General features: G+C 52.4%; 1 protein-coding gene, 1 long non-coding RNA gene and 3 other non-coding genes across 6 annotated transcripts; 4 read left to right on the forward strand and 1 right to left on the reverse strand.

Moving 5' to 3' along the window:
- The first annotated feature begins 68 nt into the window (after nt 1-68).
- Nucleotides 69-2,208, forward strand: LOC128146192 (coiled-coil domain-containing protein 81-like). The gene is made up of 3 exons (XM_052797370.1): nt 69-108; nt 650-806; nt 1,770-2,208. The coding sequence occupies exons 2-3, from the start codon at nt 698-700 to the stop codon at nt 2,033-2,035; spliced, it is 375 nt and encodes a 124-aa protein (XP_052653330.1). The 5' UTR covers nt 69-108; nt 650-697; the 3' UTR covers nt 2,036-2,208.
- A 1,116-nt stretch (nt 2,209-3,324) lies between these two features.
- Nucleotides 3,325-6,994, forward strand: LOC128146626 (uncharacterized). 2 transcript variants are annotated; one of them, XR_008236803.1, is made up of 4 exons: nt 3,325-3,736; nt 4,225-5,316; nt 5,811-6,043; nt 6,184-6,994. It is a non-coding gene; the product is annotated as an uncharacterized LOC128146626 (long non-coding RNA). The 2 variants fall into 2 exon arrangements; XR_008236802.1 differs by having other exon boundaries at nt 4,225-6,043.
- A 1,793-nt stretch (nt 6,995-8,787) lies between these two features.
- On the forward strand, nt 8,788-8,859 carry TRNAH-GUG (transfer RNA histidin (anticodon GUG)). Its single transcript has one exon. It is a non-coding gene; the product is annotated as a tRNA-His (tRNA).
- A 2,217-nt stretch (nt 8,860-11,076) lies between these two features.
- TRNAK-UUU (transfer RNA lysine (anticodon UUU)) lies at nt 11,077-11,149 on the reverse strand. Its single transcript has one exon. It is a non-coding gene; the product is annotated as a tRNA-Lys (tRNA).
- Nucleotides 11,150-11,551: 402 nt separating this feature from the next.
- Nucleotides 11,552-11,623, forward strand: TRNAH-GUG (transfer RNA histidin (anticodon GUG)). Its single transcript has one exon. It is a non-coding gene; the product is annotated as a tRNA-His (tRNA).
- The last annotated feature ends 471 nt before the right edge of the window (nt 11,624-12,094 follow it).

The following is a 12,094-nucleotide window of genomic DNA, read 5'->3' on the forward strand; positions in this document are numbered from 1 at the left end:
GAGCTTGCTGACTTGGAGCATGACACATCTTTTGTTTGCTTTCCAGAGATCCTTATGATTTGGGACAGCGTGTCGGAATGCATTAGACAGCACTTGGCACAGGATAGGGTTGGTCTTGCATCCTCTTCCTCCCCTTGTGAAACCCTGAGGGCTTGCCTTGTCCGGACAATGCTGTGCCACCAAGTGCCATCACTTCCCCACTCTGAAAGCAGAAGCAGTCACCTGGCAGGACACTGCTGTCAACAAACGTGGCACAGACCAGCTTCTCTGGCACCTGTGATAAAAATGAAAGTCCGGATGAAGTAGAAGAAAGTGTTAAGCACTTTCTGGATCTTCTCTCATCTCCAGTGCCAGAATGGGAAGACCATACCCTGGTGCCTCTTTAAGGGTTTGTTGGAAACCCTTCCCATTTTATCTAGGGGAGGGATGTCAGCTCTGTTGTCACTTTTCCCAAAAGCTTTCTTGTGCAGAGCAGAGGAGAAAGAGCAAAAAAGACCTGGAGTACATGCTTTCTCTCCAAAGCTTCCTCAGTGTCCCATCTTGGCCTTTGTAGACTCGGGGTGGGCAATGCACAAGGCGGCATCCCCATGCTCTGGCAAGTCATTGGATACTTATGATTGTTCCTTCTTTTTACCTCCACTGTTCTCAGGGTGTCCGACTGTTAGGAATCGGGACATTCTATGTTCTTAAAGACTACATGCACACTGTGAACAGCGAGGTTTTGATTGTTCAGAGACCCATGTTTCATATGTCCAAGGTGGTTGCAGATGAATGCAACCTCAGCTACGCTGAAGAAGATGCTCCTGGTAAGAAGATGGATTAGAACATTTGCCTGCCCTTGCACCACCCTTGAGGCGTATGCTAACCACTGTTAAGGCATGACTGAATGCCTAAAGATGTCCTGAGAGCAGCCTCAGCTTGTTCAAGCTGAATAGGCCACCAAAGAGCAATTTCTTAGAAAGACCCATTGGGTGTCCTTTTTTGATGATATGCCTTCAGCTGGAGGATGTCTTCTTTAATTGCTTTCACGCTTGGCTCCATATCATTCATGGTTAGGAATGTTAGGACTACTGCTTTCAGACTAATTTATTGGATCTGATATTTCTGATGAAACTGAGATAAAGCTCATGCTCTGCCTTTATGGTGCTGCCCATCTACTTGTAAGGGCAACAGCCGGAGTTCCTACTGGCTCTTACAGGCTCCTTCTAGAGCAAAGTGGGTACAAGTCACTTGTAGACACACCAGAACCAAAGATGAGGACAAGAGTTTGTGGAAGGACTCATGGATGGCCAGATCTGCCATGGCTTCTGCTCAGTGCAGCTGCAGTGTGACATGGATGATGCTGTGGGGTAGGAAGAGCTTGGGTCTGTGTTTGGAGGGGTTCTTCTTTTTCACGTGACCCCATCTTCCATGTGATTGAAACATCGGGTGCCTGGGTATGAGGGGCAGGGGGACAGAAGTATGCTGCTGTGCAGTCCTTGCATTTTGCTCCTCCATGGCTTCTCCATGAGTCTGGCACAGACTTAGTGGGAGTGCACTGGGTGTGGGCACGCTTGTGGCCGAGCACCATGGACTTTGTCGTGGGATCTGCACCCGTCTCCCCTGCCCTCCCACACAGTGTTCATCCCCCAGGCACTCTTAGGAGCTGCTGGCATGGGATTCAACAGACTGCTCTGTAGCAGTGTCCTGCCTGAAGCTGCTGACACCTTCTTGGAGCCTATGCTGTCCTGCTGCAGAGATGATTTTGTTCCTCTTTTTCTGTTCTCTAGCTGATGTAACAGTTGTCCCTCTGAGGTGTGAGGAGCTCTCCGTGTGTGCCCAACTACCTTTTACAACGGTGCAATGTTGTGTATATGAGACTGTGACATCATTCTTTCGGGCCACCTCTAAAAGACAGGACACAGACTTTGTCTTCAAGTCCATCGGCTTTCTTTCCATACGAAACAGGGAAGTCACTATGAGATTTTTTGATGACTTTCTCCTCACTGTGGATGGCACTGGAAAGCTGCTGGAAGCCCTTCTCAGTGTGAGTTGATCCCTTCCCTGTGCTATACCTCATCCTTCCGGACACCTGTCAAAGGATGACTGACCTGATTTCTGGTGGCCTGTCAGGACCCTCCTGGCCACTGGGGCGGTCATGGTCTACAGCAGTGCCAACTCTGTAGTGTCCTGCTCTCCTACGCAGTGGTATAGTTGACATAGAGAATCCAGGAAGAGTCACCTAGAGTTAGATCAAGGCTCTACCTAGCCCAGCATCCCACTATCTGTCATAGAAACAATAATGGTGGGGCTTTGATGGGTATAAAAGTAGAAACTGTCTAGGGAAAGAGTGCCAAGACATGGGGACATGCCCATTACATATCCCATCCTACTTCACCCCTCACAGAAAGATAAGGTTTAGTTCCCCTGCATGTTAACAGCCCTGGGGTGATCTTACTGCTTTTGAATCAACTTCTTGGACCACATTTGGGATGCTGGCGCAGCAGGCGCAGCAGCTTCAGTTCCCCATATTCCTGTTGTGAACCCGAGAGATGGCAGCTTGCATGGGGCAACATGTGGCAGTGTTATTGCTCCTTGTCAACTCTGAGCTGTGCAGCTTCTTCCTGAAAAGCTGAGGGGCTCATATTAGCCAAAGAAAACTTTGTTATAGTATGTCTGAGTGGCCATGTCTTCTCTGAGAAGAAGACAACTTTATAAGCAAGGTAAAAATGTCCCTTGAATGCTCTCACATATCTGTCTCTGTTTCAGACCCCAGGGAGGAGACATCTGGTGGTATCAAAGTCTTGATTTTCACATGGGTCCTGACGGTGTCTTCTTGTTGCCACAGTACGTTTGCTTCTCATTGGCTGAGGAACTGAGGCAACATCTTCCATAAGGTTTCCCCTGATTCATCTCTTTCTTCTGGGTGCAATTTCAAAATGGAAAGATCCCAGAATTTCCTAAACATGGATTGTACAGGAAAAGTGTCCTTGAGTGGGTACCAGATTCATACAAGTCCTGCGTTTGCCACAGAGCCATGCCTTTGGTGAGACTTGAGGGCCCCAAGTGCCCCTAAATGCCTGCTTCCCGAGTCCCTGGGGGACAGGAGGAGTGATTCCCCCTCCTGTACTTGAGTGGGATTCTTCAGAGTTCTGACCTGAGCCTGGGGCTGCTCATTAGTGTGCTTAATGGCCGTGGGGATGGTCGTTATGCCCTGACATGAGCCTGAGAAGGTCTGCAAGAGAGCTGCAGGGAAGGGTTAGAATTCAAACTAACATTGGCCAGTTGGTTAAAGAGAGAGTAGTCTGTTCTCCATGTGCATGAACAGGAAGAGGAGATGAGATGGCCTTCAGTGAGGGAGTCAAGTTTTTCAGAGTTTGGATTGGGAAGCCCTGGAGCAGACTGATGGGACCTCTCATGTGCTCCCAAGCCATGGACATCTTGATTGTGTGACTGTTTCCTAACACAGCTCTCAAGGACATTGCATATTCTGCTTTGGAAAGCAGCAGCTTGAGAGACCTTCTCAAGTGTCTCCATGACTGCATTGTTAATGGAAGATGCAAAGGGAATGTGGTAGCCCCTTCTTCAATCTGGCATCTTCTCATTTCGAGGTTTGATTTTACACTTCCCTTTGAGAAAGAAGCCCTGGAATGTCCCTCTGTAGGACCTCTGAAGGCCACAGAAGACAGGGAGGAGGAGGAGGAGGAAGAGAAGAAGGAGAAGGAGGAAGAAGGTGATAAGCAAATTAAGACTGATTGTAATGTCACATTTGACTTGTGAGCGAGCCGTGTGTGTGTGTGTGTGGGCACGAGTGCTTGTATGTGGGTGTTCCTTTAGTCATCAGCAGTAGGTGGTTGAAGCCAAGGCCAAAACATGGTGCTCTGGGAGGGAAGACTGCATCTCTTGTGTCTCGCTGTACACAAGCTCAAGTTACTCACTATGGAAGAAGACCTCATGGCAACGCACTTTCCCCCAGGGCTCTGTGCCCTGGTATATATTGCGAGTAGCTCCTTCATTTTAGGAAGTTCTGCCTTGAGCTGCCAAGGGTAGAGGGGTTTACCTCTCCCACAGACCTGTGCACTTGAATGTGAGGAGAAAAATTGCCTGGAGATGAGTTTTAAGAGGCTGATATGCTGTGCCAAAGTCCTCCTAGAGAGCGAGACCTCTTTGAGATGATGGTGTCAAGGGAATTGGATTGTTTTATCAGATGCTGGAGCTGATCTGCATGTCATTCTTGTTAAATAGCCCCAAAGATGTGCTCTGAAGAGTCTTCCTCTTGGATAGTTCCAGAGAGTCCTCCTACTGAACGTCTCCTTTCTCGAGGAAGGCAGTCTTGTTCTCCGTCCATGCTATCTGGCCTGAAGAAGGGAAAGGGGCCGGAAGGCAAAGGAAGAAGGTCACCTGGCAGGTGAGCCTCATGGACAAATGGAGGAGGGTGACCCTGTGTTCTTTGATTTCTTGAATGAGTTGTTCCCTTTGTATGCAGTGTTGGTATTGTCTCTGAAGGATTGTTCAGGTTTGTCATGGTGACTGATATTTGTGTGAAGAATTACTCCAGGAACTGAGGAAATGTTTCTCCTTCCTTTTTGATGTCTATGAACCTCCTCTCATTTCAGTGTAAAAGATGCCGCTTTTCAAAGAAAAATGAAATTCAGAACATCTTCCCCCAGCAAGACAGAGCAGTGTCTGTGTTCACTGTTTTCTACCTTGCATTCAGTCAGCTGGAGGACTCTGATTTAATTCCAAATCTGGCGGTCAGGGCAGATTGTCTGGCACAGGAGGAGTGCCAGAGAGAGCTAATCGCCAGCTTTGCTTTTCTCCCTCAAACACTTCCTCCTTCTCCTGCACTGGCTGCCCCCAAAACACAGCCTTTAGTGTGTGACCACCACAGTGCAGTTCGCAGGAGGAGGGTCATGGTCCCTCCAGGCTGTGGTTATTGCAAAAGTCACTGCTGTTCTCATCGTTCCCTCAAGATGGGGACCACGTGTGGGTGTTACAGCTCATGTGAGTGCTACAACTCAAGGTTTTCTTCCTCCACTGTTGACACGAAACCAAGTAGCCAAATACACCCAAACCTCCCTCAGAACCGACGTCTGCTGCAGAGGCTGGCACTGAGCTACTCGTGAGCACAAGGTGAAGAACAGCCTCATCCCGTACCCATATCAGCTCACCCTCTTGGCTATTTTCAGCTTTCTGCCAAGAATTCAGGAGAGCTTCTTGGTGGTGGAAAAGGACGGCAAGCACAAGCAAACTCTCAGTGTCAGACCTCAAACCGCACTTCCTGTTTTCAGAAATGAAAAGAGGATGTCTCCATCACACCAGGAAACCAGTCCTCAGGTTAGGGTTTGGATCAGCTCCGGCAGGGGCTGAAATGGGATATGGGTGGAGGTCCCAGGGGATGCTGGACAGGGTCATTGAGGGCTCTTGGTGCCCTCAGGGCCTCCAACTCCTCCAACCAAGCCATCTTCGTGGTTCATGTGCTCTGACCTGCTGGAGGATTTAATCTCACAGTTCCTGCTCTGAAAAACTGCCATTCCCTCCCCTCATTTACCTCGTCATGAGTGAGGTCAGCATAAGAGTGTGGGGCCAGTAGGGAACAGATGTCCCCCCCAACCCTGAGGGCTGTGCTGGGGTGATTCTCCTGGTTCCTCTGCTACAGCTGCAGGTCCCTGCCCAGGGCAGTTTGTCTCATAGGAGTTTCTGAGGGTGGAGCAGAACATGCTGGAGGGCTGCACAGACCCTGTAGCCACTGGCATCTCCACTGCTGAATGTTCAGAGCACCTGAGGGAGGTGAGAAGCCTCCTAAAAATCATCCTCAGGCACCAATGCAGGCTAGGTGGTCTCATGAAACATTGACAGAGATTTGGCCATGCTCCCCACTGCCATCGATTGGGAAAGAGGAGAGGACTGCTCCCTTCCTACACAGAGCCATGGTGAAGAAGAAGCTGGAGAGTCTGCAGGGGCTACACAAACTGAACATGTTCACCAACCTCAGCCCAGGAAACTTGAGCAGAAGCAGCTGTCCGAGGCATGAAGGACTCCAGCTCCAGAGCTCTGGGGCTGGGTACGGCATCCTCCCCTTTCCCATGACCTGGCTTAGACCCTCATGCCAGGCAGCCCCAAGCTGCCTCCAAGTGGAAGGCAGTGGGAAGGCAGGAGGGTCTCAGCCAAAAGGTGAGAGAAACTTTTCTCTTGCTGTTGCAGCCAGCTTTCTGTGCGAGCAAACTACACCCTGCAACTCTTGGAGACTTACCACAGGCATTGGGAAGAGTGGAGCAGGAGAGCAGAGCTGAATCAGCAGAGGAATTACAAAGAGACTCAGTTATTCTGGTAAAACTCTCCAGCTATGGATGGTGTCTCCCCATCCCCTGCAGTGCCCTTCCCTCCACAACCAGGAGCACCCAGAGGAAGGGTGCTGGCACCCTCGTGGAAGGGCAGCAGGCTTGGGAGGTTGGCATCTGGGATGAGGCACCCTGCCATCCATGGGCCAGCTGTTGGACCCTGTAGGATTTCTGGATAAGACCAGAAAGTTGTGGGTGGCCAAAGAGTGAAGGATTCCTCTGGTGCTTTCTAACTAGACACCGAGACACCTTGCCCTGTGGGTCAATGCTTATTTGGTCCAAAGTCTTTTCTTTTGCCCGACCCATCGCCAGGCTGACTGCCTGCACATGGGACCTTGTCATTGCCTCAGACGCGAGGTCCTGTGTCCCATCATAGAAAGTATGGAAACGTCAGAGGAAGCAGATCCCATAATATCCAGCCTGAACTAAGCCCATAGCATTTCTGTGCCTTCCTTCCCGTGCAATAAAACCAAACCGTTCCTCCTTAATGCCACAGCATTGGGCAGCAGATGACTCTCTGGGATCCAAGGGAAAGGTATCTGGACTTCTGGCAGAACAGAGGACATGTGAATATGATGGGAAAGTCTGTAAACATGGTCCTGAGCCCTCCCAGGGATGGGAGGCCCCCCCATCTCTGTCTCTTCTATATTCCTATTAAATCCAGTCTCCACCTCTCTTCCGGGTGGCTCCGCTCCCTCTTCCGAGCTGGTGTGCAGAGCCAGGATGGGGTCTCAGTGCCATGTACGTTTCCATGGGGCACATGTGGCTCTGGGGGCTCCAGGCTGAGCAGAGATGCCCACAGGGGCTGATGGAGCAGGGTGAGGGACCCGATGGGCACATGGGGGCCCTGGGGTCCATGCAGAGCTTGGGGCACCAAGCCTCACCCACTGCATATCCTGTGGTGTGTGGAGGGATGGGGAGGAAGAAGGTGGTGGGATGGTACCCAGGGGTCCGTGGGCTACCCAGGACATGGAGCAGGGAGCTCTTGCCCTCACCAAGTCCTTCCCTCTCCACTAGCACTGAGCCCAACCTGTGCTGGGGCCAAAACCAGCAAAAGCAGCTCTGGAGTCACCAAAGCACTTTCTCAAAGGTGTAAAATTGGGAGTGATGTAGAGGTGTTTCTTTCATGAATAATGAATACAAAGGTTGTGTTTTAACATAGGGATGAAGAACATGGGACCCTCAACCATCCCTCCCACCTTGGCCGAGTGGGATGTACACAGGATAGCCCCAACACAGGGCACACAGGACCATTTTGATGTCCCTGTTTGGGCATCTGGGGTGTTTCAGGGGCCTGCAAGCATCAGCAGGGAGAGAAAATCAGGGACAGGATGGCTCTGGGAGAACAAAGTCCTGGCCCTCCCATCCTTACCAGAGGTGAGGCCATTTCTTCTCCAAGGGAGGAGAAAGCCCCAGTGAGGAGCAAAGGAAGAGGGGATCAGACTGGCATTGGATCCATCTCTCTTGGCCAATTTCAACCCTGGGCCATCTTGTACCACCCAGTCACAGCTCTGCGATGCAGACCCAGTCATAAAGAGGCTAAAAGGACAGAAAATTAAGTTTCCTTTCCAAACCAGGCAGGAGCAAAAAGCCTAGAGGTGGAAAGGGTAGGCAGCACTGACCAACACACCCCATCAACTGGGCTATCAGAGGGCAAAAATAGAATGGGGGGAGGATTAAAAGTGTCACAGAAGCAGTTGGAGGGGTGGTTTGGGGTGAAAACTAAGGGTTCAGAGGCAGACCTCAGTGTCAGCACAAATGCTGGAGACACGAGCTTGGAGGATGAGACCCCAAACCAAGGAGCCCCACAAGGCTGAGCCCAGCCAGGAGGCTCAGCCCAACCATGCTGCCTGCCCTGGGCTTCCCTGAGCGATGCTGCCAGGGAACAATTTCTCTGCAGGGACCACAGCCAGGCAGGGAGATGGCAGTGGGACCCCAGGGATGTTGGATGAGGTGCCCTGGGGACATCCTGGGTTACCTGGACCTCCCGGACCAGGTCCTTCTCACAGCATCACTCAGCTTCCCATGGAGCTCCTCGTGCCATTTGCCGTATTTTAAACTGAATTGCCACAAACTTCTTGTATCATGCATTTACAGTGCCATAAAATTACTTAATTACGCACCTCTTGTATAACTCAGGCTTAGTTGAAACTACTAAAAATATAGCTCTAAATTTGCTGTATTATAGCATGATGCCCCCATGGCATGATATCCCCTTGACAGTGCTGTCCTTTACAGCAGCCTCAGTCCCTGCATGCCATCCCAGCATTGCCAGGGTTTTGCACAATTTAGGGCCCTGTTCCAGACTGCTGAGGCTTCAAGCAGCAGCATCCAGGTCCGCTCGTAGCTGCCTGAATAAAATAGTGTGGGTTTGTTCGCCAGGCTGTGCTAGGTGCCCTGTGCCAGGGTAGGGGACGGTGCAGGCGCTCTCCTCCCCATGGACCTGGCGTGTGGCAGGGCTTCTTCTGCTGTGATCGTATAGTGGTCAGTACTCTGCGTTGTGGCCGCAGCAACCTCGGTTCGAATCCGAGTCACAGCAACACTTTTGCCAATCACCTGGTGTACAAAAAGGCTGGGTTGAAGATGCAAGGGAGGCATTTGCAAGGAGGTTGGTTTGCAAAGATGTCATGCCCTCAGAGAGAGCCACAAGCTCTGATGGGCTCTCTGCTCCGAAGGGTGACCGGACTCACACCTACAATGATTTCCTGACCTGTAGTCACTGTGTGGGGTCTCACCAGTGAGGCTTCAGTGAAGCTTCTGGGAAAGCACTCCAGCTTCTCCATTTTCCACGCAAAGCTTGAGAATTCAGAAGAAATCACCCAGCTTTCCACCTTTCCCTCACCCTTCCTCCCAGTTTTGGAAAAAGAGGACCAGAAGATGCTGTAGGCACCCTGCAGAGTGAGAGGAGGTGGGAGGGAGCAACTTGCTGCCCCAGGGCTCAGGTCCCCCCTCCTGCCCTCCAGGGTAGGAAGGATCTGCCACAACGACCACCTGAAGAAGAAGGAATATCAACCTGATGAAAGCCCCACTGCCAGCACTCCCAGCTCCTGGGGAACAGGATTTTGGCTGCAGCACCTCCGGGGATGCTTTCACAGCCGAGGCAAAACCCATCCAGTGCTGGGAGATGGCCCTGACACACTGTGGGTCTGGGAACCAGAGGTCTCAAGGGCACCGAGAGGCAGGTAGAGATCTCTGGGGTGCGCCAGGAGGTGCTTCAGGTTGAGGAAGCCTTTTAAACTCTTGCCTTTCCTCCTCAGGAGCCTTCAGATCACGGAGACACTCTGTTTGTTTGGTCTTGGTGCCCTCTCCTGACAGCTGTGCAGAACTCACTCCGGACAGCAGTTTTCAAAAAAGAAATTATGAGCTCCATAAGGTATTGCACAGGTCGCACTCGGGGCTCAGCTGGTGAAAACGACACTACCCAAGTGGCGGGTCTCAATTTATTCACCATTGCGGGGGTAACTGAAAGTAGCAGAGGGCTGCCAGCACTCAGGCAGATTGGTTCAGGTGTCCGCAGGGCTTGTGCATGGGAAGGGGAGAGGGAGGCTTTTTTATTGCACAAAATAAATTATTTTTCTTTCATACCTTATCCATAGGAAGAAATAGAGAGCAAAATTCATTACGCATTTACCTTTAGGAGTTGCACTTTATAGGCCACTAGCACAACTTCACACTCCTCCAATCTTCATTTATTCTTTCACTGAAAACACATATTTCTTTACTCAGAGAAAGCTCAAAAAGCATTTTCCCTTCTAAAGATAATACAGAAGGAAGAGAAGACAACCATCTAGAGAAGTTGTCCTTTAGCAGCAGCAGTACCGGTCCCACTCCTACACGGCTGAGGAGCAGAAACACAAGGAAATACATTTCTCCATCCCCCCCCTTTTTTTTCCCTCCAGAAAGTCAGTTTTTGGGTACAAGGCCATTGAGCTTATCTGAAGAACAATGTACTGTGCTTGAATAACTGATGTATGTTCAGGTTGAAAAATGTCAAAATCCCAAAGGGGATGTTTTTCATCCAAAATTACTCAATTTTCTGTTAACAGAGTTTCTATTTTGCAAAAATAACCTGAAGAGTATATACACATATTCAGTGCAATTCAGGGCTTGGCTGAAGCAGTGCGGTGGCCCCACAGATCACTGCAGCCTTTGCTCTCACATGAACCATCTTCCCTTAAAACAGCACAGGGCTCTGCTTTGGTTGGAGTGGGTTTGGGATGACGGGCAACAGGATCACAGGATGGTTGAGGTTGGAAGGGACCTCTGAAGGTCATCTGGTCCAACCCCGTGCTCAAGCAGGGCCACCCAGAGCTGGTTGCCCAGGACCATATCCAGTCAGCTTTTGAATACCTCCAAGGATGGAAACTCCACAACTTCCCTGGGCAACCTGTGCGAAGGCTCGGTCACCCACACGGTGAAAAAGCATTTCCTGATGTTCAGATGGAGCCTCCTGTGTTCCAGTTTGTGCCCATTGCCTCTGGTCCTGGCACTGGGCACCACTGAGAAGAGCCTGGCTTCCCGCCTAAGAGAGATACTCCAGCCCCTTCATCATCTTCATGTAGAAAAAGCAGGTGCCAGCAGGAACCCAACCTTTGAGGAAGCTGCTTGGTTTGGGCACCTGAACAGCCTTGTGTGAGGAAGGGAGCAGGGGAGACACAGGTCTCTTGCTTTACCCCCATCTCAGCTGTCCCAGGAGGGACTGTTCCATCCCGGTAGCAAGAGGTGCTGCTCGCAGGCTCCTAAAGGATAAGGCCTTCGCCTGAACAGGGGCTTGAACCCTGGACCCTCAGATTAAAAGTCTGATGCTCTCCCAGCTGAGCTATCCAGGCTCCTGCCCATGCCTTCGGGGGATGTCCGAGACGGGCACCCGGGACCCCACTTCCCTGTGGCGCCGGCGGGACAACGCGGGGACTCGCTTCGACCTCGTCCACCCCCGCAGCGCCCCGGGGGGGCCGCCTGCGCACGCCGGGCTCAGCACCCGGCTTCTGGCCGCGGCCCGGGCCGGCCTCGCACCGGGGCGCCGATCCCGACGCGGGGCCGGGGCCGGCGCCGGGGCCGGGGCCGGGGCCGGCGCCGGCGCCGGGGCCGTAGGGGTGCGCCCGCGGGGAGGGCGAGCAGGGTGCCGCGGGGGCGGCCGCAAGACCTCCGCCGCCTCCCCACCGCTCCCCGAGGGAGGCCGGGGGGATGCGGCCGGAGGAGAGGAGCAGCGGCGCGGGGCCCCCCGCTCGACGGCTGTGATCGTATAGTGGTCAGTACTCTGCGTTGTGGCCGCAGCAACCTCGGTTCGAATCCGAGTCACAGCAAGGCTTTTGCCAACGGCCCGGTGCTCGCGAAGGCCGGGCTGAAGGCGCCGGGGAGGCGGCGGCAGGGGGGATGGTTTGCGAAGACGCCGTGCCCTCGGAGGGGCTCCTGAAGGCCACCCTCCCTTTTCTCTTGCCATCCCTCCCGGTTCCACTCCACGGGGAACCCACCCTGCCAGCCCAGCCCACCCACCAGTGCCCTCCACCCCCACGCAGACACAACCCACCTCGCTCTTCCTCGGGAGGAAGACATCTTCCCTTCAGCGGGAGAGTATGACTTTTCTGAAGCCAACCCACTTTGCTGGAGCTCTTTGTTCCTGTCCTGGCCAAGCTGGAAGGAAAGTGTCCCTGGACAGGCTGCGTGCCTTTCTCCCTTCCCCACAGAGTGAGAGGAGGTGGGAGGCAGCAGCTTTATGCCCCAGAGCTCAGCTCCAGAGAAGATGCTGGGTAGGAAGGATTTGCACCCGGAAGATC

The sequence above is a fragment of the Harpia harpyja genome, chromosome 9 (assembly GCF_026419915.1).
Source record: "Harpia harpyja isolate bHarHar1 chromosome 9, bHarHar1 primary haplotype, whole genome shotgun sequence".
In the NCBI taxonomy this organism is placed as follows: Eukaryota; Metazoa; Chordata; class Aves; order Accipitriformes; family Accipitridae; genus Harpia; species Harpia harpyja.

Coding starts and splice junctions, on each gene's coding strand:
- LOC128146192 (XM_052797370.1), top strand. CDS start 698: ATGCACACTGTGAACAGCGAGGTTTTGATTGTTCAGAGACCCATGTTT. Junction 807..1,769: donor CGCTGAAGAAGATGCTCCTG/GTAAGAAGATGG, acceptor TCTGTTCTCTAG/CTGATGTAACAGTTGTCCCT.